At 40.1% G+C, this 26032-nt stretch overlaps 2 gene segments (V, D, J or C); both read left to right on the top strand.

The window, feature by feature from the left end:
• The window catches only part of LOC127230430 (T-cell receptor alpha chain C region-like), a 445562-nt gene that overhangs the window by 174299 nt on the left and 245231 nt on the right, over positions 1-26032 (top strand).
• The window catches only part of LOC127230429 (T cell receptor delta constant-like), a 175465-nt gene continuing 167288 nt past the window's right edge, over positions 17856-26032 (top strand). The window contains 2 exon segments of the C gene segment in view: positions 17856-17904; positions 18133-18432. Coding sequence covers positions 17856-17904; positions 18133-18432 — 349 coding nt within the window.

Here is a 26032-nt window from a genome sequence, read left to right as displayed (position 1 = left end):
CAAGTGGGGCAAAAACATACTTTCCCAGAGGCATATGAATAACAACAGCTGAAATAAACTCTCTTCTACTCATTACACCTAGGGGGAGCACAAAAACACTCTTTCAAGAACAACTCTGTGTTTTGAATAAACTGAGGACACAAGACTCCTGCCTTGTTTTCTTACAAGCACTCAGAATTCTTCTCACATGACTTCATTCTTTGACTGTGTTCCAACAGAAACCGACACAAATTCTATTGTCCTTAAGTTGTTTTGGGTCATGATATTTTATTATAGGGGCAAACAAGTAACTAATATTACCAATCCAGTTTGAAGGATCTACAAAAATGGGGCTTTACTATTACTTGCCTCCTGGTGGGAATGGAAAAGACAATACTTTAGGTGACCAACTATGACTAAATCAAAGAGATTATCTAGGGCACCAGTGAAAAATCAAGCCTTATCTTTCTCCCTATCAGAAACTATGATAAAACACATGATTCCCACATTAGGCTGATGAAAGAAGACTACATCTCCTCTTCCATTTCCTTTTCCTGTCAGCACCTGATATTAGAAAGAAGTTTCAAAGATTAGAGGACGGCCCTCACATTCCTCAGAGACTTTATAAAAGTAGACTTCAAGGCCTTTAATAGCAGAGGAGGCTCTCGAAACACAAGAACTCAAGTCAAATAAGGTTAAACAGCAAATGCTAGCATCAGTCTGACCCAGGGGTCACCTCATGAACACTCAAAGACCTCCTCACTCATGTCTGGCCCACCCAAGGCCTACTTTAAACATAGTCTGCCCCAAACCGCATTCACCTCATCTCTGCCATCTTTGTGGGGAAAGGACATTGGAAATGAAATTGTGTTCAGTTCCTGAAAGTCCACTTCTGAGCTAGAACTTGGTGAGTTTTCTAGGGTTGATTACTATTGACTGATGGGAGCCCAGGACTGATCACCTCTACCACCGCCATCCTCAGTGAACTCTATTAACCCTGTCAGTAGCCTATAAAAGTATGCCATGTTTATTGGATTGCAGGGGGTAGGGGCTTAATTATTCAGTTTTACCTGAATTTGCTGGAAGAGCTCCTTGTCTGTAATGGGGTTAGCAAGCATTCCGATAAAACATAAATAGACTGTAGTTTAGTTATTTACCATACAGTCTATTTGGGCACTCCTTTTCCTGCTCATTACTGTTCCTTCCTGGCCATCCAAACCTTCTCCTGGGACAACATTCTAGAATCATTTCATGTCTCTGTTACCTTTTCCCTTGTAAGGCCCCCAGAAGCAACCTACTTCCTGTTACACTGTCATCCAGACTTACCTCCTACCAGGAACTCTCTTGTTATTCTCCTAGCATCTTTTATTCCTGGGATCTGAGATTCCTCTTCACTCAGTATTACTACCCACCATACTCCTAATTAAGCTACAGGACCCCTCCATCTTTGTACATTAATCTCAATATCCACTCACACTTAAGGGACTGAAGGGACTTAAATCTGTCATTGTCAGACTTCTCTCAAGGACTACATTTTGTGGCCTCCTAATTCTCCCCCACATAAATGATATTCAGAAAGTCCAAAAAAAAAAAAAAAAAAAAAAAAAAAAACAGATCACTCTTACAGGCTAGTCCAAGACTTAAACCTAATTAACCAAGCTGAATTCTTTACCTTGACACCCTTTTACTCTACTTCCTTCTGTTTCTCATTCCTCAGTCCTTAATTTCAAGAGATACTTTATCCCCTTGACCCTTCTTGCCAAGACATTTTCACATTTACTGGGACAAACCCTGACACAAAATGTGACCCAGGTATCCTGGGCAGTCCTTTCCCAGGGTGCATCCCTTTGGCCAGGCTCTTTATCACAACCTGTTCAACCTTACTCACAGCACCCTCCTCCAGTATGTAGCAGCCTCTACTCTGAAGTCCCTCTTGTATCCTGTCTCTACAGCACACCTCTACTCTCCTTCAATTTCTGCTTTGTGTGCAATATATTGTCCCCTCTAAGACTATGATAACCTCCTCAAGACCTCAAAAATTTAACCTAGAACATGCCCTTCTCCAAAAGTAATTGAGATCTTCTCTCCTTTCTAAACCCAGACAGTTTTATATCTGGAGCCCCAACTTCTAAACTAAAGCTCTTTGCTAGGCTGCACATGGCCCTTTTACATAAACTTTGACCCCCACTCCCAATCCATCTAATCCTCATTCTCTTAGCTCAGAGGCATTCTGATTGCTCCTGCCTCAGGACACCTAGACCCCTCCAAACCTTTCATCCTACTTGTATCTTCATCCATAATTTAGCCCTAAGTCTACTCTGTCACTTCTATGAAGAAATGTTCCAAGCAATAGCCTGATTATCCAAACAGCCTTCTTGTTTAAAAATCCTTGAGGCTACCTCCATTGTAATGATAATAGCCCTTCAAGAGCACTCTATCAACCTGGTACTGTCTCTATCTCCTACAATGTTCTTGGGCTCATAAGTTACCAGTCTCTCTCTCTCTCTCTCTCTCTCTCTCTCTCTCTCTCTCTCTCATACTATTTATGTAAAACCACTTAGTCACCTTTCAGTGTAAAGCTCCTAATCCAGCTATCCTGCTTCCTATAGACTTTCAGAAGAATCAGACATGCACATACTCTACTCTTTCATTGGTCTCCTTGACTTCTTGCTACCACCATTATAGTCACCTGTCAGATGTTCCTATTGCTGAGACCCCTAACTGACATGCCAATGGGAGGTCTTCGATGAGACAGCCCAGAACATCACAAAGCTGGCCCCTTTGCTGAGCAGGTAGTGCTGGCCTCCACCTCACATGCTTCCAGTTCTCCAAACTCTGCTGAGCCAGGGCCTGTCTCCTCCTTTGCTAACTCTCTCTTCCTTCCAGTCTTTATCTCATTTCAACTACTTGCTCCTTGATGAAGTTCTCCAACTAGACAAAAGGGAAGCCATCCCAAAGATTCTTACTATGTGCTCAATGACTGCCTTACTCTCCCTTCTGCTCAAGAGAAGGTCCTCCTGTCTGTCCTACATGATCAGCTTTATGTAAGACACCAGCCTTTGCTCACCTTGCTCAAGTCCTAACTCTGCTCCTCCACCTTATCACAGATTTTCTCCAAAGTTGCAAACTTCAACCCCAACCTTCAGTCTCCTTAAACATCTGAGATAACTAAATCTACATTTCTGACTCTTCCCCATCTTTGCAGTCAAAATACCAACGAGTTCACCATGCAGTCTTGACTGCACCTACCACAGTAAAGGTAAAGGGTATCTCTCACCACATCCAGATCATAAATCTAAAACTTCTACCTCTTTTGGGAACTCTTCTCCTGATTAAGCCTCTACTCTTACAGGTCTAACTCCTACAAACAATCCATAAGACCTAGAACTTCCAGACCTATCAACCACTCCTGGACTAAGCAAACACTAGAACCAGCCTTCCTGTGCTTCTCACCTGCTGTCCCCTCTGAACAAGCCATAATACACCTTCGAGTTCTTTGTTTCTCCCCTCCCCTACTTACTCCTCTCACCATCTGGCCCCTCATAAGCTCTACTCACTGTCTCCTAAATGATACTCTCTTCCTTTTCCTCTGACTGCTAGGTCTTTTTGTTCAATTAAGATTAGTGTTCTTTAGCAACACCAACCCTTCTAACTATAACTACTTGGATGAGCTCACCCATGAAACTTCATTTTACCTATTCAGCCAGGTCCCTTTCTGGCCCTTTTCCTATTACTTATATTGAGAGATACCTCTGTCTTTTCCACCCACTAACTGCCTCTTACACTTTCTGCAATCCTGACCAGCAGACTATTGTGCTTCTTCAACTTGTTAGCTCAATAAACATAGTTCTAACCACCAGGATCACCACTGTATTATATTCTAATAATGGCCATGTCTTTGAATATGCCCAATGCTCTCTGTTCACCTATGCGGTATGGAGAGTCTAAGTAGAAAGTGGTCCCTACAGGGGGCCTTGGGCAGATTCAAAGAAGTGGTCATTGCTAGAATAAATCACAGGGGTGAGCCTGGTGATTACAGGAAATACATCTATTTAGCTAAAAAGTTGAAGAAAAACAATGCACATTGCATATGACAGAGGTTGAGCTCTTTACTTTGAAACCACCCAAGGCATATAGACAGCATCTTTTCTCAGAATTTCAATACAGAGACTTCCCCAAGCATATACTAAGGATACAGACCTCACCCAGAAAAAGATATAGGGACAACCAACACACACCCTTGTAGTGAGATAGTCCTTCTGTGGCACTGACCACGCCCATTGGAGGGTGGAGCCATGGGTGGAAGTGACCTGTAGAAGAAGGTCGGAGGAAGAGCTAGGAAAAGCTCTCTTGCTGGAGGGACTTGGACAGGAGAGCATCGGGTGGAATTTCCTGGTGTTCATCTGTCTAGGTTGTAAGTTATTTCTCCCTGAATAAACATCTATTCGGCCTATTTGTTTATCCTGATCATTATTTAACCGCAATATCTGGTGTCAGAAGCGGGATTAGGATTTTCACGGGACCTGGGTTTCACCCAGGCAGCAGACACCGCTCTCCTCCCCCACCTTCTCCAATGGGCAGGGTCCCTTGCCTAACCAGGTGGACTCACCACGGCTTTGGGACATTTGCCTCTTCCTTACATCTCCTTTGCCACCACAGCGGAACTGAGAAGGCACTCACCGCTTCTCATATTTTGCCCATTTCCGCACTGCACTTTGAATTCACGCAGAGCCGCTCAGCACCCGCCCTGAGGTCCCAGCAATTCCACAAGTCTCCTTTTAACAAAATTTTGCTTGCCATAGTTTGTTAAGAGCTATTCTATAGGGACCAGGATCAGAAGGATTGTCTGCTGCCAGACGCTATTTGGTGGTACACCTCCAGGCATAACTACCACAAGCTAAGATCTACAACTAAAAGCATCAAAGTTCCAGGACAGCAGAATTAAACCTAAGGTAATTGTAACATCCTTTGCAATTTAAGCTGATATAATATCTGAGATCAATTGTTCCATAACTATGGCAGATAATTTTACAATGCAGGACTTTAGGAATTATTTTACTTCATATATAGAAGGGATTTTAGCAGAAGAAACTTATGACTGGACCAATATACACTTTTATTTTGTAATAGCAATGGGTTTCATCATTAACATGATATTCTTAAAGAAATGGTTTGAGATTACAGCAAACAATAAGGAACTTGTACAAACCATAGGATACTTAGTAACAAGGATTAGAAACATTGAAAATGATAGAATTCAAAGCATAGAAAGTATAGAAAGAAAGGTTCAGAATATTGAAGATGGCACTGGAGAGCTGACAGGTAGAATATAAACCGTGGAACATGAAAATGACCAAGTAAAAAACAGAATTTGTTTCATGTCAGATACCTCAATAATCAGAACAGAAACAATGCAATGCATTAACCCGCTAGCAGAAACAGCTCGCTCCTGGTCTGAGGAAGCTACTAATAAGTTTAAAAAACTGGAACATCAGATAGAAAGACTAGATGATAGAATCTCTTCCATGTCTGAGGATAATGGCAAGCTAGCAGATAGAACATTGTTTCTGGAAGGCAGTTTACATGCCATTCAGATAATATCTAAGGATGAGAAGATTAAAAACATGGAATCATTTGTAGTTGGAGAAAGTAAGAAACTGACTGATGCAATGAAGCTCTAGAAAGTTATTTGATTCAAGAAGTTCAGACACTCAAAGAAACAATGGTGAATAGATTTCAGGCTTTAGAAGACCTTCAGTCTGATACATCAGAAGAAGAACTACAGGTAACAGGGCATGAAAAAGACTTAAAATTTTCCATTTAGGGTCAGGGGAGCTTTCCCTGTATCTATTAATGAAAAACCAGCAACGAAAAAACACCCAAAAGGTGTCGTTGCATACCAGTGGGAACCAATACATATGAAAGATTTAAAAGGTATAAAGGAAGCAGTAGTCTCTTATGGCATGCACTCACCTTATGTAAAGCAATTAGTAGAATCATGGGAATGGAATAACAAGGTAACTCCTTGGGATCAATTAATATCAGCTGTCCTTGAAAACTCCTCTCAATTAGAGTGGAGGGCTTTATGGAGAGAGGAAGCAAAAGCTCTTGAACTTCAGGGCTTAAAGAAAGGTTATAAAGTTCCCCAAGATAAAATTCTTGGTGAGGGTCTCTTTGCTGACCCAGAAACCCAAGCTGCTTATGATGAACACATCTTGTCTCTATGCAGTACAGCAGCTCTGAATGCTTGGGATAAGGTTCATGAATTAGGAGAGAGGATAGAACCCTATACCAAGATAAGGCAAGGACCTTGAGAACACTTTAGTATCTTTCTAGAAAGATTATCTAGGGCAGTACAATTAGAGGTAGCAAACACAGATGCTAGGCAAATACTCATAGAATCTGTAGCTTCTGAGAATGTGAATCCTCAATGCAAACAGGTACTTTAACCTTTAAAAATGCGATCAGCACCCTTAGATGAATGGGTCCTATATACAGGCAACGTTGAGTATAATGACAATAAGACTGAAGCATGGGTAGGAGAAGCCATATCTAAAGGTCAGAGAAAACATCAAGATAACAGAGTTCCTTACTATGGTGACTTAGAAACTTGGGTAGGAGAAGCCATCCCCAAAGGTTTGAAGAGATATCAACATAGCAGATGTTATAACTGTGGTAAGATAGGACATCTAAAAAGAAATTGTAGGCAAAGCTTCCCTAGGAATGAATCAAACAGAAGGCCTCAGCCTCCTGGTTATGTAGAAGGTGTAGCAAAGGCAGACACTGAACAAATGAGTGTAGATCGGCCAGACACAAGCAAGGAAACCCTTTATCATTGGGAAACTCCTTGGGGGGGGGGCCTCTCGAAGGCCCCCACGTCACAGGTTCCCAGTCACAGTGGAAGACAATCTCCCACAGGACAATTAGAAAATTCTGTGCCTATTATAAAAACTCATACTGCTCTGGATGACAAACTAGTGATGGAAGTTGAATCAAACATGACAGAAGGAAATAAAAAAAAAAAAAACGTATATTTTGGCAAACCGCTATAAATAGTCATAGGCCTAGATTGATAGTTAAGATGAATAATAGACTGTGATGGATTACTGGACACAGGGGCCGATGTAACTACCATATCTAATAAATCTTGGCCTCAAAGATGGCCCCTGCATGAGGTAAATGTTCAATTCTTAGGGATTGGAACCCTGTCTCAGGTAAAAACAAAGCACGTGATGGATTGAATGTATAGGACCAGAAGGACAGAGAGGAAGGTTGAGACCATATGTGGCTGATGTAGTGATAAATTTATGGGGTCGTGATCTATTACAGCAATGGAATACACAGATTAACATTCCTCCAGTATTAGATAGGAACCATAAACGACCTCATGATTGTGGAAAAAATAATATAAAGTACTATACAAGACAAATATCCAGGCGGTACAAAAACAGAATACAAATGCTGAACAGAGGAACCAAAAGCCCTACCTTTAAAATGGCTAACAGAGGAACCTGTCTGGGTAGGACAATGACCTATGACCTCTGAGAAGTTAGAAGCTTTAGAAAGCCTGGTTCAGGAACAGCTAAATGCTGGACATATCGAGGAATCAATCAGCCCTTGGAATTCTCCCGTATTTATGATCAAAAAGAAATCTGGTAAATGGAGAATGCTTACAGACCTGAGAGCCATCAATAAAGTTATCCAGCCAATGGGCTCTCTACAGCCTGGAATGCCCTTGCCTTCTTTGATACTCAAAGAATGGTCTATTATAGTTATTGATTTAAAGGATTGCTTCTTCACTATATCTTTACAAGAACAAGATAAAGAGAAATTTGCCTTCATGGTACCTAATTACAATAATTCTCAAACGGTGAAGACATATCAATGGAAGGTTTTGCCACAGGGAATGCTAAATTGCCCCACCCTGTGCCAATATTTCGTACAAAAACTGCTAGAAATAATTCGTAAACAGTTTCCACAATCCATAATCTATCATTACATGGATGATATATTGTTAGCTGACTCTAAAGGAGAAATATTAGAAAAAATGTTTGAGAAAGTAAAGGAAGTTTTACCTCGCTGGGGATTACAAATTGCACCTGAAAAAATACAAAAAGGAGAATCTATCAACTACTTAGGATATAAAATAGGTCTACAGAAAATTAGACCACAAAAAGTACAGATCAGAAGAAATCACTACCAGACTGTTAATGATCTTCAAAAATTACTAGGAGAGATTTCTCAACTGCAAACCATTATTGGAGTAGAAGGGCATGATTTGAAAAACCTGAAAATGGCCCTAAAAGGAGATAAGGACTTGAATAGTCCACGAATACTATCAGCTGAAGCTGAGAAGAAATTAGAATGGGTAGAAAAGAGGATACTAGAAGCACGTGTGGACTGTGTGGATCCAAACCTAGACTGTATTCTGGTTATATTACCATCTAGAGAATATCCTTCAGGGATTTGGATGCAGAGAGAAGATATCATATTAGAATGGATATTCCTACCACATAAACAGAATAAAAAACTAAAAACATATATAGAAAAGATCTCTGACTTGATTATAAAAGGTAAATTAGGACTTCATCAGCTAATAGGAAGGGACCCAGCAGAAATTATAGTACCTTTACCTAATGAGGAAATTTCCTCCTTATGGAAAGATAACGAATATTGACAGAGAGCTTGCAGTAACTTTTTGGGAACGATTAGCAACAACTATCCCAAAACTGAGAGAATCAAATTCATAAAGAAAACGATTTGGATCCTTCCAAGCATTGTAAGAAAAACACCTATTTCTGGAGTTCATACATTCTACACTGATGCAAACAAATCAGGTAAGGCAGGATATAAATCAGGAAAAATTAGCAAAGTGGTTCAAAGCCCTTACAATTCTGTACAAAAGGCAGAATTGTATGCCATTCTCATGGTACTTATGGATTTTACAGAAACCCTCAATATAGTTACTGACTCTCAATACGCAGAGAGAGTCGTTTTATACATTGAGACTGCAGAATTTATTCCTAACAATACAGAATTAACTTCATTGTTTATACAGTTACAAGATACTATCAGAAAGAGGACTCATCCTATATATATATAACACACATCAGATCCCATACGGGTCTGCCAGGTCCTCTAGCACAAGGCAATGATGAAATTGATCGTTTATTGATAGGAAGTGTGCTAGAAGCCTCAGAGTTTCATAAGAAACACCACGTGAACAGCAAAGGTTTAAAAAAGGATTTTTCTATCACTTGGGAACAAGCCAAGGAAATAGTAAGGAAATGTCCTACTTGTTCATTCTATAACCAAACTCCTTTACCACCAGGCAGTAACCCTAAAGGTATAAATAGGAATGAAATATGGCAAATGGATGTGTTTCATTTTGCAGAATTTGGAAAATTAAAATATGTATATCACACTATAGATACATTTTCAGGGTTTCAATGGGCTACTGCTCTGAGCTCGGAAAAGGCTGATACTGTTATCACACACCTATTAGAAGCAATGGCCATTATGGGCATACTTGCACAAATAAAAACTGACAATGCTCCAGCATATGTCTCCAGCAAATTGAAACAGTTTTTTGAGTATTATAACATAAAGCACATAACTGGTATACCACACAATCCTACAGGACAAGCAGTGGTTGAGAGATCCAATCGTACTTTAAAAGAAATGCTCCATAAACAGGAAGGAGGAACCAAGACACCCAAACACAGATTACATAATGCTTTATTAACATTAAACTTTCTTAATGCTGATGAAAAAGAAAAAACAGCTGCAGAAAGACACTGAACAATAGAAAAAACTTCTGAACTAAATCAGCCAGTGTACTTCAAGGATGTACTGACCTCAGAATGGAAAGCAGGATATGTGTTACGTTGGGGTAGGGGTTTTGCATTTGTATCTACAGGAGAAGAAAAACTATGGATACCATCTAAGTTAATCAAGATCCAAGTTGAACAAGAGAAACATCTTATTGAAGAGAAATGACAAGTCATCCAACAAATTAGGTCCCATGAGGTTGCGGAGGCCTCTCAAAGGTAGGGGAAGTGTTCTGTTCTTGTTCTTACAGGAAAACAGAGAAAACCTATCATCAAACAGCCAAAAGACACTGAACATGTAGGTGCCTACAGAAGAGAAGACAGCTCTTCAGAAACAATCACTTAATGAAGCAGAATCTGATATATGGTAAAAATATTTAATTGTAGTAAACTATTTCTATACAGAAATCTATTTCTCTCTACTATCTAGTATTCCTGAAGTCCCAATTCATGTAAACCAATGCTGGCTTTGGAGTTGGAGTTGGCTTTCCTTCTCTAAAGTCAAGAATGTTGTTAAGATTAAATTCATGGTTTCTGCCTGAAATCAAGAAGCCAATTGGTGTAAGGCAGAAGAAAACAAAATCTGGGGACTCATTCCTTACGCAATTTTCTCTCTGAAATCCTAATTTTCTCACATATGTTTTAATGCTTATTGTTGTCTTTCCTTAATGCATACCTTAAAACTTGAAAATTTTACTTTAATATTGATATGTAACTTTTCCACAAGGAATAATACCGATTCCTAACAGCAGTCTTTGAACTCTCTGGAAAGAAGATGGGGCCCCACATCATCATTTCCACTTGTCTCAACCTGATGCATCTGAACTACAAACATCACCCTAAAACCAGTTTGAGACTGTTTTGCTTGAGACAACTCATGACTAGCTAGCTGTAATGGTGCACCTTCTTATTACACCCTGGCCAGAATTTCAAATAGAACTACAGCCAAGCATTTTCTGCCACACAGTGACTAGCTACATATGTCACAGCCAGTTCTGTTGAGAAATTTGATTGCTAAAAATTTTCTTCCTACAGGATCCATTGGAGCAATCATCGTCCCATTTCAGCAGGAAGTAACCTTAAGATAACGATGGCCCCTTTCCCTACCCTTGGAATTTTGGGATAATAGTCATTGTCTTTGGGTTGGTTTTAGTTATTTAGGGTTGGGTATGGAAAGTGATGCTTACACTCGGGTTTATTTTTTTTTTAGACAGTAATAGGGAATGGTTGGGAAAGGTATGGTTTAGATGGGATATAGGTAGATTAGCCTATTTTCTTGTGAATTTGAATAAGAATGAGATAATATTTTACAGCTTACATTGTTATGTATTCTTATATGTGGTAAGCTATGTAAAATTAAGTTTATATTTTGTTATATTGTGTGAAATCTTTCCACTTACGATGTTTTATGCACATTATTGTTTACCATATTCTATGTATGTATACTCTTCTTGTATTCAAGACATTTTGTATATTGATACAATTTGGGATATTTATCATGCTGCCCTTTATAGTTCTACCTCTTGTCTTGACATTTCTACTCTACCTCTATTTTAGGGATTTATATGTATGTATATAGTTATATTGTTTAAGTATTTGTTCCTGCTTTACTCAGGGAAGTTTTAATCAGTTTTTTAGCTAAGTTCCTGAGTATTACAGATTATCTTCACTCATGTTTCCTGTACCTATGAGATTAGTCAGATATAGATGCTTAATCTTCAATCACTTCATAGACATACATAATATGGCATTTAAATGTTTTAATATTAGTACTCCATTGACATGAGACACTGTTGCTCCTGACAGCACCGTGCACTTTCCCAAAAATATGTTGGACACTGTTGTTGCTCCTGCTGGAGTTCATTCTTGCCTCAGCTAATGGCCTGTTGGGCAAAGAATTGCCCCCACCTTGACCACTGATTTGGACATGCAGTCCTATGTGCTTGCAGGAGACAAATGTAGAAGACTGCTGCACCTTGCCAAGTCAGGGTAAGACAGCCATTCTACCTCCCTGCTGTTGTTGTGGTCTGTCAAGTCTTGGCCTTAGCCAAAACTGGGTGTACCAACGTTGCTGTGAGACCTAGGGTGACTGTCCAGGTGGCTTGCTGTTTCTGTCCTTGCTGCACCTTTTGGAATTTGTCCATCCGCACTTCCTATCTACTCTAGTATCGTTATTTTCCTTCTCAGGTATTGATGAGGTTGAAGATTAAACTATCACAACTATTATTCTCTCTTCCTAGTTAGATATATTAGGTACTAGACTTATGTTTTCCAGTTTAGGACAACTGTATTGTAAATTCCGTTATGCCTTCACCCTAGGACTAGATATGTAGGTCATTTTGTTCTCGATTTTCCTTTTCTTAGAGCACACTTGTTATTCACTGTTTTGTATATAGTTTTGTATTAAGCCTAAATCTTTTCTTTAGACTAAGAGGGGAATTATAGTGGGATATTCACTTTGTCTCCTTCTGTGGCACTGACCACGCCCATTGGGGGTGGAGCCATGGGCAGAAGTGACCTGTGGAAGGAGGTCGGAGGAAAAGCCAGGAAAAGCTCTCTTGCTGGTGGGACTCTGACAGGAGAGCATCGGGTGGAATTTCCTGGTGTTCATCTGTCTAGGTTGTAAGTTATTTCTCCCTGAATAAACATCTATTTGGCCTATTTGTTTATCCTGATCCTTATTTAACCACAATACACCCTTTGCCACCTATCTATGAAACAAAAGTGAGCAGTGTCAGTGAGTGCCACACCAATTTTAAAAGTTCTATTTTGTTTAAATTGTGGCCATTTCCCAAAACCACAGTAATTAGTATTCCAGAACTAAAATAGTGGCTAGTATCCACCCAAGAAAGGAGCTTTTGACTCCCATTCTCCATCCTGCCTCCTGTTTTTCTCCTATAACTATCCCCAGTTGTAAGGGACTAGCAAGTTCTCTGGGTTCCCAATCAGGAGACTGCCTTCCTGCCTTCCTGAGTGTTTGCACTAATGAACCTGCTCTGCTGTAGAAGATGCCCTTCCCTTGTCTGTCTTTGTTAGTCTGACTTCACTTACTAACTCTGTACTCCCCTAACTGTCACTGTGGTGTCCCCCTAAGTCAACTTGCCTCCCTTACTTAAACTGCATTCCTAGCTGTTCCCCAAATACCCCTGTTTAACAGTTTATTTTCTTCACTGACCCACACTGCCTCAAGCTCACTGTTAGCTCCAGCTCTGTCCTCTCTGGGTAACAGAATTGTCCTTTTCTTCCAATGTCATTCAGCACTGACTCTGAACAAAGTCATTCAGCTCTGTATGACATACCATCTTGAGATGCACTCACCCTTCCTCCGCTAAGCACATGATGTCATGAAGTAACATCTCTATGAGGATCCATCCCACCAAGATCACAGTGTTCGACATGTGTTAACAAATCTCTAAGATTGTGCTCATTCTATAATCATTCTATACTCTTGGAAGAACATTAAACAGAGTCATTGGAGACTAGGGAATACAGTTAGGTCTGTAGAGCATTTGCCTAGCATGCAGAAAGGCCTGAGTGCATTACCTAACACCACTGGGGAATGCAGGGCATGCCTGTAATCCTGACACTTAGTAAATGGAGGCAGGGGGATCAGGAATTCAAGGTCACCCCAGACTCCATTGGCAGTTCAAGGCCAGCCTAAACTACAAAAGGCCCTGTATCAGAATTTAAAAAAAAAAAAAAAAAATTAAATGAGTATTCTGGTGTGGTCACAGGATTCCTTTAGGAGCAAAGGCATGGTAAAAGGTAAGACTTAAAAACAGTGATAAGGAAAATAATTTGGTACATTTTAAATATATAGTTACATTTGGCATAAATATAAATCTGAAAATCACATTGCTTTCATGATAGATTTTTTATTTATTTATCTTTAATTTATGTTATGTGATAAAGAGAGAGGTACACATCACAGAGTGTATGTCAGAGAACAACTTGCAGGAGTCAGTTCACTTTTCCACATGTGGGTCCAAGGGTTTGAACTCAGGTCCTCAAGCTTGACAGCAGACTCCTAAACAGATTTCTTGATGCAATCAAATTCTTTCTTAGAAGTAAATTCCAATGATCAGAGTAGTTATGTCCTTAACCTGAAGAGGGTGCTGCGTCTTTGCACTAACACTTAACCTGTAGAAGTTGATCTATAAAAAGTTACATCACTGATACTCACCCAAAGAACACATACATATCAGGGATCCCCATATCTGGACAGTTGGTGTCAGACATTTACACAAAAACTAAATTTTCCATGACTTTAAAGGCCAAACATAGAGATGCTTTCTAGGAGCTATGTCTGTTACCTGGCAGCTCTGGCTTGGATGAGCTTAAGATTCATTTCATCAGGACTCTACAGGACTAAGAACTGGTCTTTCTTTTACAGAAGACACAAAAGAAAAAAATAATGTTTAAATGAACTCTTTAACATTTTTAACTAAATTGGCCCCCAGTGCTTCCCAACTGATCACTCACAAAGGGATGCCTTGCAAGTTTCTAAGCAGTGTCCCAGCCCCACACTCAGGGATGATTCTGTCCTTGTTATTCAGAGCTGTGTGGGGCTGCTGTCCCTCCCACCACAGTGGAGGACCAGAACCACCATTCCCTTCCCATAAGGCCTCACAGTCAAGAGGCCGAACCACCTAACTATGCCGCAGAAATCATGTTCCTGGGGGACACTCAGGTGCAATCAGAACTTAGTAGACAGTCTCTATTGCCTTCTCTGATAAGATAAATTGTGAGCTACTACAGCACAAAACCTTTTAGGAAAACTTGTTCAAAGTGTTTTGTTCACTTTGTTTTCGTGTAAATTTGAGTTACGTGGACACTGGGCATGAGATTACCATTTAGCTATCTTGATCAGGTCTGTTTTCTCTGCCAGTTAACTAAAAGGCAGGAAAAATCTTGAACTCAACAGGTAGCAGAAGAGAAATCTGGAACACAGCAAACAGGAGCTGACAGGATCAACAGCTGAAGAAAGGCTTTTGTTGGGGGTGAAGAAACCCATTCATGCAGCAGACCTTCCACAAAAAAAGAAAGGGGATGGCATTCCTGTGTACTCTAGAGGGCTGGGTGTTTAGGTGTCTGAAGAGTTTCCTCCTCTAACTTAAGGCTGATTGGTTTGAAGGAAGATAGGATGGCCAGTTTACCCATAACCACTTTGTGACATGTCCTGATTCGACTCAAACCCGTGGAGCCAGTCCATCAGCAGGAGAAAAAACCCACAAAGCTATCAGAGGAGAGAAAGAAGACATCTTGATAACTTCGAAATTTACCATATTTGTTACCTAGTTACAGCCCTCCTTCCTACCAGGGAATGTGCCTGGCCCCTCAAGATGATGCTCATGACTGAAAACCCTGGTACTTCTCAATCAACTGCCAACTAAGAGGGCAGCGTGTCCCTTCTGTGCCACTGGCATCTATCTGTGCCTGCCTTCGGCATCTGACAGTAGGTGTGTGGCATTCACGGGTGTTTCTCGAGTTCTATGTCTAACTGTGGTGTGAAACCTTGTGACCAGAATTGCCACGTGGGATTGCTTGTCCAAGCTTGAACACGGGAACTTTTCATCGATTGCCTCTGCCTATCCTCACTCTGAATTTACCCACTTGAAAGTTCGATTGTATACATCATCTTGTTGAATTTTCAGAGTTCAATAACTTCACTAGGAAATGGTTGGATGGTGATTATCAGATTATCAGATTCTAAAGTTTTGTTGGGTGGGCCCAGGGAGCCAGGAGAAGCTACCAAGAGCAAGATGGAGTTGCTGATCTGAGACCTGGCAGGCACAGCGAATCAGGAAAGCGGTGGTGGGGAGACCCTCGTTAGTAAATGCACACCTTGAGCTGGGCTTGAGTTAGGAAATGAATGCAGCCCTGTCACCTGGAAGCACCTGTAAGAGGCTGGACAGGTAAAGGGAAACTGGAGGCCCTTACCATATCTGTAAAAATTTCCTGAGGCTTCCACCGTAAACCTGTAAGGAGTACAGTTTTTCCACCCGCCGCCTGGTCTTTTCCTGCTGCAGCGCCAGCCCCAAATAATACACAGAGACTCTGTATTTGATACAATGCTGTTGGCCCAGTTACTTGTTTCTTATCGGCTAGCTCTGCCTTAATTATTAACCCATTTCTGCTGATCTATGTATTTCTCTTACGGGGGAGCTGGCCAGCATACTGCTTTCTCCCGACTCTCCATCTTGGCTCTCCTTCTTACTCCTTCCTCTTTCCTCCTTGTCTCCTAGTCCCTCCTATCTTGCTTTCCTATTGGCCAACAGTGCTTTATTCATTAACCAGTATGAGAAACATATATACATAATGGCATCTCCCATCATAAACCAGTAAACAAGTGTGCTCTAAGGAGTTCTCCTCAGGGAGACATCTCTGCCAAAAATACATACATACATACATACATACATACATACATACATATATATATATACATACATACATATATACATACATACAAAACCCTCAGTGGACCAAGTGGAAATAACAAGCAAGATGGGGGCATTGGGGCCACCACTCTACAGCATTTCATTTGATCTTCTATTCCCTGTCTGGTGTTATGGAGGGAAGAGGCCTTGACAGAAGGCCTGACACTGTGGAGGGAGGTAGCTGTGACAAAACCAGCTGACACCGATTCTGCAGGTGGGGAAAATTCATGTAAATGAGATTCACAGTTCTCAGCATTGTAGATTCCCATTTTTGCTCAGGTGCCTCATTATAAAATAAGGACTGTAATTTGTGCCCTTTCCTCTCTCAAAGAAAAAAAAGTGTCTAAAGAACAGTGAAATGCTGATGACAAGCTGTCAAATATGTAGTAAAGAATGTTCATAAATAAGCTATGCTGTTTTCTCCATAAAATCATGAAGAAACAACATTCATAAAACTCTTCACAACAATGCTTGCCACCAGTATGGTAAAGGTCCTTGACATAACCAAAGCCAGGTATTTCTCACAAAAGAAAATATCTTCCGCAAATAACACTGCAATTAGTATTCAAATTCCTTCAATTGTCTTCGTTATCTGAATGTTGTCACCAAAGGAATTATGTTAATTATGTCTCAAACCATCAAAACATTATTGGTCATGGGTCTGAGAAAGTGGCTCAGTGAGTGAAAGCATTTGCTGCATACCTGGACCTGAATTCAAATCCCTAAAACCACATGAGAAGCTAGAGACAATGGAATGTATCTGAAATGCCTGTGTTCATGCGGTGAGCTGGGAGGTACTGACAGGAGAATCTCATAGGATAACCAGCCAGCTTCCCTGCCATACACAGCACAGTGGCAGAAATAATGAGAAAATCCTGCCTCAGAACAAGGTGGAAGGCAATTTCCAAAAGTTGCCCTGTGACCTCCATAGACATGTCATGGCACATGTCCACATTTACATATCATATCTTTTAATTATTGGTCAAATTTATACCTGACTATTTTATGATATCAACTTTTCAGATGGAAACAGAAGTGGAAAGAGAGAAAGGGAAGGAGAGGGGAAAAAGAAGAGGGAAAGAAAAATGTTCATTGAAAACTTAGGCATTACTGTAGCCTTGACTGTCTTCTCCTTATCCACACTACTACCACCAGAGGTTTTTTGTTTGTTTTATTTTGTTTGGGGGGGGGGGCTATGATTTTGTTTTTTCAGACAGTCTTTCTACATAGCCCTGGCTGTCCTGCAACTCACTATGTAGACCAGGATGCCCTCAGACATGGAGATCTTATCTTTACCTCCCCTCTGGGGTATTGGGATCAAGGTGTGCACCACAAGGCTGGCTTCTCCCCCAACATTGTGTCTTTATAAATACAATTTGCCACTTTCTTATTTTCTGTTCTATTCCAGAGAATGTTTGATTCTGAGCATAATATCTTTTTTTCACTTGAGAAAAATTTATTCTCTGATGAGTGAGATAAGACACATTGACAAGTTTTCTAAGTGAGATATCATCAGTGACAGCGATTCAGCTTACCATTTCCTGTTTCAGAAGAGTGATGTTTCCAGTCTAGCTAGTAGCAAGGACTGAATCAGAATCGGGCTTCCAGCATGGCATGGGCATGCTTGCTGCGGACGCTCTTGGTTTCCACCTATCTTGGTAAGAAGGCAAACACGTTTGCTTTTACTGGTATTCATTAGGAATGGGAAATAGGAAATGGGTTAACAGCACTGGGTTCTGAAACCATCTTCATCACGTGCAGCTTCTGGGAAGCATAAGCCTGGCACTGGAATCAAGAGGAAAGGTAGATAAGGATAGGAACCAGGTTGAGTGTTTCTCTCGCCGACAGACACCACAGTGGAGTCGTTTCCCTCTTCTTTTCCACAGGAGCCAGCATGGCCCAGACAGTCACTCAACCTCAGCAGGAAAAGTCCGTGCAGGAGGCAGAGTCGGTAACCCTGGACTGCACATACGACACGAGTGACACCAGTTATTACTTGTTCTGGTACAGACAGCTAAGGGGGCAGATGACTCTCGTTATTCGCCAAGAAGCTTATAAGCAGCAGAATGCAACTGAGAACCGCTTCTCCGTGAACTTCCAGAAAGCAGTGAAGTCCTTCAGCCTCGAGATCTCAGACTCGCAGCTGGAGGATGCTGCGATGTATTTTTGTGCACTCATGGAGAGGGGCACGGTAACACAAGCAACAGAGAGGGGCTAACAGAAACCTCAGATCTCAGCATATGTGAAAAAAAATAGCAGGAAGTGGCTGGGGTACTAGTAGCATACAGAGGAAGAAAAAGTCTTGCTTTTCTCTGGAGGAAAAAGTACTCATAAGCAACTGTAGGAAACACTGATGTAATTCTATCAACTGTAGTTCTCAAAACAGTAATAAAGTATGGGGGTGCACAAAGCTTTATAGTCCTGCAAAGTGTGTTCACATGCATTATTTCCTTCACTGCCAAAACTCATGTGTTGCATAGGACAAGTCAGGCATTTTCAATGTCACTGTGATCCAACAGAACCCAAAGCTTAACCTAAAGCTATTCTTTGAGAATTTTGTCCAGATCTTTCCATTTGTTAATTACTCTAAAAACTACTTGTACTCATTACTTTTCTGTTGTGATAAAACACCATCACTAAGGCAACTTATAGAAGGAAAGGGTTATTTGAGCTTATGGCTCTGGAGGGCTAGAGTCATAATGGCAGGATAGCATGACAGCAGGTAGCAGGTGACAGGCACCACAGCTGGAGCTGGAAGCTGAGACCTGAAAGTTCACATCTCAACCATGAGCACAAAGAGACCCAGCAAACCGGAAGTCAGATCTAAAAGTTGGGACCAAGCAGCTGTCTGGCCACAGTAGCCACCCTTACTTATACCCTAAGGTCTGAGGCATTTCTAGAGCATGAAATGTACCCACCTTATTTAGGCTAAGGAAAAAAGGTTGTTGCTATTTTTGTTGTTTTTTTTTTTTTAATGGAAAGATGCAGGTATTTCTTTTCATATCTATAAACCTCAAATGATAGTTGTTTCCCTGTTTAGTACCTTGGTGCAGCATTTTATTGCCTCTGCTCACTTTAGAGAGTATAGGAAAGAACAAGACAAATCCAATAGGTGTGCTCTGAACTTTAGGTTTGGAATCGTATTTAGAATGAATAGTGTTTGAGAGAGTCCAAGGCCAAATGCTGAAACATAATTCAGATTGATAAATCATTTTGCGACACCTATCCACTCCTCCACTCACTTTAAGTCTAAGAACACCCCACTCAAGTGTTTTCTCCTCATGAAGGATCTTTTGAAATGACAAACATGGGCTAAGCCCTAAAATTAGTGAAAGCATTGTCCTCACAAGGCAGAAACCATCAGGACCACTAAATTTTATTCTCCTTTAGCCCCCAAGCCCACTGGACATCAAAGTTCACAAACTCAGCCACATGTCGTGGGTCTCATCGATGTTTCCTTCTCCTTTCCATCCTTGCTTCCGGTGCCTGCATACGTCTCTTCTCGTTTGAAATGGTACAATGATATTCACCTAATCTTGGTCCTCAATATTCTCTTTCAAATGTTGATTCATAACGCCAACAGAAGATTCAGATCATGAGTTTAATAAAACCACTTACCATGAAAGAACCTATGATTATTGAAGAATGTTAAAACCCACTAAAACAGAGGGCATCACTAAGATGTTTCAAAACAAACAGCCTAGATGTCCATCAGTGGATGGACATATAATGAAAATATTCCATTTACACAATGGAATGTTATTTGTCTGTTGAAAATGGAATTATGAAATTTGCTAGAACAAATCATCCTAAGTAAGGTAACACAAACCCAAGAAGACAAATGTTTTATGTTTTCTATTATATGTAGATGTTAGATTTTAAGTATTCAACAGGCATGCTATGATACATATAACCACAGGAGTTAGGTATTGAGTAAGGGACTAAGGAGTAGGAAAGGGTCTTCCTTCTATGGAGAAACAGTCAGAAGACTAGAGTAGGAAGATTTAATGGAGAGGATAGAAGAAAGGTATAAGTAAAAGGATACAGAGAAAGACAACTAACAATAAGAGCCACTTTGGAGGTCATATGGAAATGTACTACTGTAAAGGTTTCCATATATATATATATATGAAAAGTCTAAATGGAGTCACCAAATAATGGGAGAGAGAATTCCCCAACTAGACATCTTTTGGCACCAAATGAAACCTCCAGTGCTAGGCAGGAATGGGTTACATCTAGCTGAGTCTTTGGCCAAAGGAAATCCCCAAATATCTCAGACTATTGCCAAGGCTATTGCCTGCTCTCCACAAACTGATGTTAAGTCCCAGCTGCTGAAGACAACACTTATATATCACATTGAACATAGAGAAGTTAAGCTGGTGCCTAGCTACAGTCTTCATCCATACTGACTAGTGTTTATTGTATTAGAAGGTATTCTGCATTCTACCAGAGAAGAAATGTCAGTCCAGCTACAACCCCTGAGATCTTACAATGGTGATTTGCCTGTACTACATTGTACAAATGTACATTGTACATTGTACAATGGTGATTTGCCTGCACAAACATTATAGAAATAACCAACCATTCTTTGGTTGGATTTAAGGTCAACTCTATGAGATGGAACCCATGCCTAACTCTGCTTGGGTGTCCAAGAATCTGAGACTGGATAGGCCATGGGTGTAGGAGTAAACCAAATACTATAGTCAGGGTGACTCCTGATGACATTCTGCTATTCCCAGCGTACCTTGCTCAGTCAACATCAGAGAAGGTTACTCTTAGTAGTATATGGAAACTAATACAGAGACCCACAACTGAACAGTGTAGACAGTAGGAGATTTTGGAACACACAGTACTAAATGAGATGTCTTGATCAAACCCCTCACCTCTAAGCTCAAGGGGCTACTCAGAAGAGGAGGCAGAAAGGTCACAAGAGCTGGTGGGGATGAATCACTCCAAGAAAACTGTGTCGTCCAGACACAACAGGACTTACATACATATTAACTCCCAGAGACTGTAATAGCATAAATACAGCCTGCAAAAGTTCAAGCAGGCATGGTTCCAGTGCTGAAAGGAGAAAGTGGACACAAGTTCTCACTCCTAACCAAGACATAATCTCCAATTGACATTTACAAAGGAAAAATTATAGTTTTCTCAAATGGAGTCTCACTGGGTATATTAACCACACTTAAGGGCAGACCCCATGCCCGGCAATAGATTACCAACACAAAATGAACTCATTGATGTTTTCGCAAACTTCTTGTCTCACATTGCTTTGTTTGAGCTTTTTTTTTTTTTTTTTTTAACTTAAGTGACTTTTGCTTGTATATTATGGCTTATGGTTTTGTGTTTTATGGGTTTTTAGTGTGTGTGTGTGTTTGATTATGTGTTTCTTGTGTTTTCTCAATTCTGGTTTGTTTGTGTTTTTTCTTTGTTTATCTCTCTTTCTTCCTTCCTTTCTTTCTTTGCCTGTTTGTTTCCTAAAGAGACAGATAATGAAAGAACATGGAGTTAGGTGGGTGGAGAAGTGGGGAAGATCTAGGATGAGTTTGGGGAGGAGAAGCTATGATCAGAATATACTGTGTGAAATTTTTTTCAATTAAAAATGCTTTTAAAAAGGTAAAGATGTTTCCAAACATCCACTCCTCTTTGAATGTTATATTGAGTTACTAGATCACTTTTTCAATTTGTGCCGTAACTAAAATCTCAAGCATGGATACAAGACAGCAAACATAACCATTTACAATCTATGTATTTTTCATTGGCTCTTTATTAAAAGCAAACTTTAATTATCGTGAACTTAGTGAGTGCTACTCATTGTTAGCATCAGTGGCTTTATTCTTTAACCCATAGATGTGGAGAATCAATTCTTTAAGTGAAATTAATTCATAGAATTTCTTCATTATAAATTATATATAAAAAGATATTGCTAACTACTCTGTAGTTAATTTAGGATTCTAAGCTAACTCAAAGGGACATGTGGTGTGCTGAAAATTAATATCAATGGTAATATTGTATGCAATAATAGTAGATATTGTATATGTATATGTGTCCTACATCCTGACAGGTATATAAAATGTACTATTTCATTCAGTAGTCAACAAATCTAGACACAGGGAATATTGATATTCCAATTTTATATAAGGATTTAACATTCAAAGTGCTAACTTTGACTAGAATCAGACAATATATATGGCCACTGGATTATCTTCTCCCCAAAAGATGGGAAGAATCTATAGCATATGTTGCTAATTTAATAGAATGGTAGATAGAATATAAGAAAGATATGCATGAAAACTATTTTGTGCTGGAAGTGCTGGAAGTCAACTTCTGAATGTTCCTCACTTAATGGTTAACACAAAATGAACCTGACGTCATTTATTTTTATCAGTAGTTCAATATAAGATTAACACTGCTAAATTATTGATTTTTTTAACATTGGCTTATAATTATTTAATTTGGATTATGCAATGTGACCAAAAGAAACTGTGAATGTGCTTTCCTGTTCTTTTCCTCAATTGAAAACCTGACATAGTCCTACAGGGGCGGGGGGGGGGGGGACATCAGCTCCTATGCTATTGCTGAAATAAGATACCATGTCTAAGGTAACTAGATTTCAGAGAGTTAGAGTTCATGACCTTCATTACCATGCAAGGCATCAGGAAGGCAGGCATGCTACTGGAGCAGTAAATGAGAGCTTACATCCTGTTCAACAAGGTGGAGGCGGGCATAAAGAGACTGGTTATGGTATGAGTCTTTTGAAATCTCAAAGCCCACCCCCGGTGTTACACCTTCTCCAACAGGGCCACACCTCCTAATCCTTGCCAAACAGTTCTACCAATTGAGACCAAATATTCAAACATATGAGCCCATGGGGTCCATTCTCATTCAAACCACCACATTCCAATCCTGGTCCCCATAGGCTTATAGCCTTTTAAGGCAAAATGCATTTTACTCCAGCAACACAGTTTAAAAATCCAAAATCTCTTCTGAGGTTCAAGGCAATCTCTTATAACCCTTTGTAAAATGAAAATGCAAATCATTTATCTCCAACATACAATACTATAGAATATACATTACCATTTCAAAAGGGAGAAATGCGGGCATAATGAGGAAATACCAGACTAAAGAAAGACTGGAACACAGCAGGGCAATCTCCAAATCCTATATGCCTGATGTAAAAAACAGCATACCTATATATTAGTACTCATTGCATTTTTTTAAATTATCCAAAATGAAAAAGTTAAATTTGCAATTACATAAAAGCTCCCTTGGCCAGAAATTTAGAACATGTGGAGATTCAGAATCATTTCAAAGTGTTTGTAGATTAAAAAAAAGAAGAAGGTAAGATATTAAATAGTAGCTTTATCTTGTGGCTTATTAAGTTGTATATTTTAACTTAAACTTGAGAACAAATAAAGAGAGAGTTTGAAAAAATTTGCTATAATAAACCTAACATGTCATTCTACATATAGTCACCAAAAATGTTCACAGGAGAAAACATGGAGAAATCTGGACAGAATCATTCTAAGACACATAAACCTTTTAGAAATGGTATTAATCATTTTTGTTGCAAGTGCACGAAAGTGTTGTTTAATCAACTCACAATTTAACAGCTATTTGGATGACTCTAAAATACAAAGGGTGATAAGGGCAAACAGGAAGAACACTAGCCAGTAAATAAGACTAAAATAAGCATTCTTTGTACTTAAAACAATCATTGGATTATCACAGACACACACACACACACACACACACACACACACACACACACACTCACACGAAGTTGAGCATACATTGAAGATTTAAGACAGGCCATAAAATATAAGAATACTGTCAGAATTTATTACAGTAATACAGAGAGAGAGAGATGTCAAGAGAAGTTGTGATAATACAGAAATTTCAGGTGAAGAACCAAATCAGAAAGAAACATGGTAGGAATACTGAAGAAAATTAGAGTTGTCTAGTTTGCTTCCTGTTGTATGATAAACATTATGAACAAAAGCAAGTAGGAATGAAAGAGCTCTTTTTTTGTGGCTTATAGTTTTTCATGAAGGGAAATGGGAGCAGGAACACAAGACAGGAACTGATACAGAGGCCATGAGCAAACATTATGTATTTGCTTGTTCATCATGGCTTGCTCAGCCTATTTTTCTAGTACAGTCCAGACTACCTGGCCACGGGTGGAACTACTTACAGTGGGCTGGAAACTTTCACATCAATCATTAACCAAGGAAAAATACCCCTACAGGCTTATTCACAAGCCAATCTAATGGAGGCAATTTCTCAACTGCAGCCCCTTCTTCCCAGGTGACTCCAGCTTATGTCATAAACAAAAAAAGAGCAAAAGAAAAAGCAGAATTGACTCCTTGTCGCTATAATCTTTCCATTCTTATTTATACCCACAGTCCTATTTTAATATAGCAATATAAGATATAGTACAATTTTAATAAAATTCCCACAGTATTTTCCATCATTTAAAAGTTCAATATATCATTAAAATAGTTCAAAGTCTCTTAACTGTGAGCTCCTACAAAATCCAAAATAGACTACATATGTTTTTATTCCAAGAGGGAAGAACAGAGGCACTGTCACAATACGATCAATGTAAAACCAAATTCAACAAAGTAGGACCCTCAGTGTCCAACATCATGGACTATGGTCTTCTGGACCCCAGCGGGATTGGATAGTCCCACTTCTCCAGCTCTATCATCTTCAGCACACAGCTTGTCTCATAGGCTTGGCCAGCTCCATTCCACACCAGCCATTATCCTTGGCAGACATTCCATGGCCCTGGAAAGTCTAGTACACTGCAGCTGAGGCTGCAACTTCACCAATGGCCTCTCCTGGCCTCTCTTCTAGACCTCCAAACTTGCCATACAATATCAAGCCGTATCTGCTCTCCATGATCCTTTCATGACTTCAAAGCTTGTACTATGTTCAAGAGAGTGATGCGTTAAGTGTGACACTGGGCTATAACAGTTTCTGTGTGCTTGCCCTAAAGAAATATTTCCCAGATTTTCCTGCTGGCCTCTTGTTAACCACAGCTGATTTGTCATCAGTAGTATGCCATGGATAAATACTGCTTTATTGTAGTGCCCCACAGCCACCTGCCCAGAGATGTCACTGCCTACAGTAGACCAGGCCCTCCCTTTAGAGTAGCAGTTTTCCATGAGAATGAGTCATTGCATCCTGCAGTAAAGGCTTTAAGACAGAGGATTAAACAACTCAAAATCGCTTCAGGAAGTTCCTGAAACTGACCATATTCACTAGGGCCCCTCCCTCCAAGTAGGCAGCAAAGACTGCTGAGAGTCACTCTTCAGACTAGCCAAGCTGCAGAGAAGACTCTGAGACTAGCCAAACTGCTTGGAAGAGGTTTAGACCAGCCGGATCACTTGGGAAGGACACTCTCAAACATGTCAAGCTGCCTGAAGGCTGTGCAGTGCTCCAGGTTCTCAGCTTTTGTGAGCTGTCACTGTGCAGGCTTTGGTGATGCAGCTGTCTTTGATTCATTTCTGCTTCTGTAAGTAACCCCTCATCCATATTCCCATAAGTAATCCCAAATAAAGCACATTAGTTCACCAAGTTGGACTTTAGTTATCTGTACTTTGCAGGAAAAGGTCTTGTCACATGACGTACCACATCAATCACCAAGCAAAAAGAAAATGTACCATAACATTGCCCACAGGCCAATCTGGTATAGGCAGTCCTTAAACTGAGGCTCTCTTTTCCCAAATGACACCAGCTGTGTCATGTTGGCAACACACACACACACACACACACACACAC

The sequence above is a fragment of the Phodopus roborovskii genome, unplaced genomic scaffold (genome assembly GCF_943737965.1).
Source record: "Phodopus roborovskii unplaced genomic scaffold, PHOROB, whole genome shotgun sequence".
Classification (NCBI taxonomy): domain Eukaryota; kingdom Metazoa; phylum Chordata; class Mammalia; order Rodentia; family Cricetidae; genus Phodopus; species Phodopus roborovskii.
Note: the sequence above shows the minus strand (reverse complement) of the source record. Positions and strands in the feature narration are given on the sequence as shown.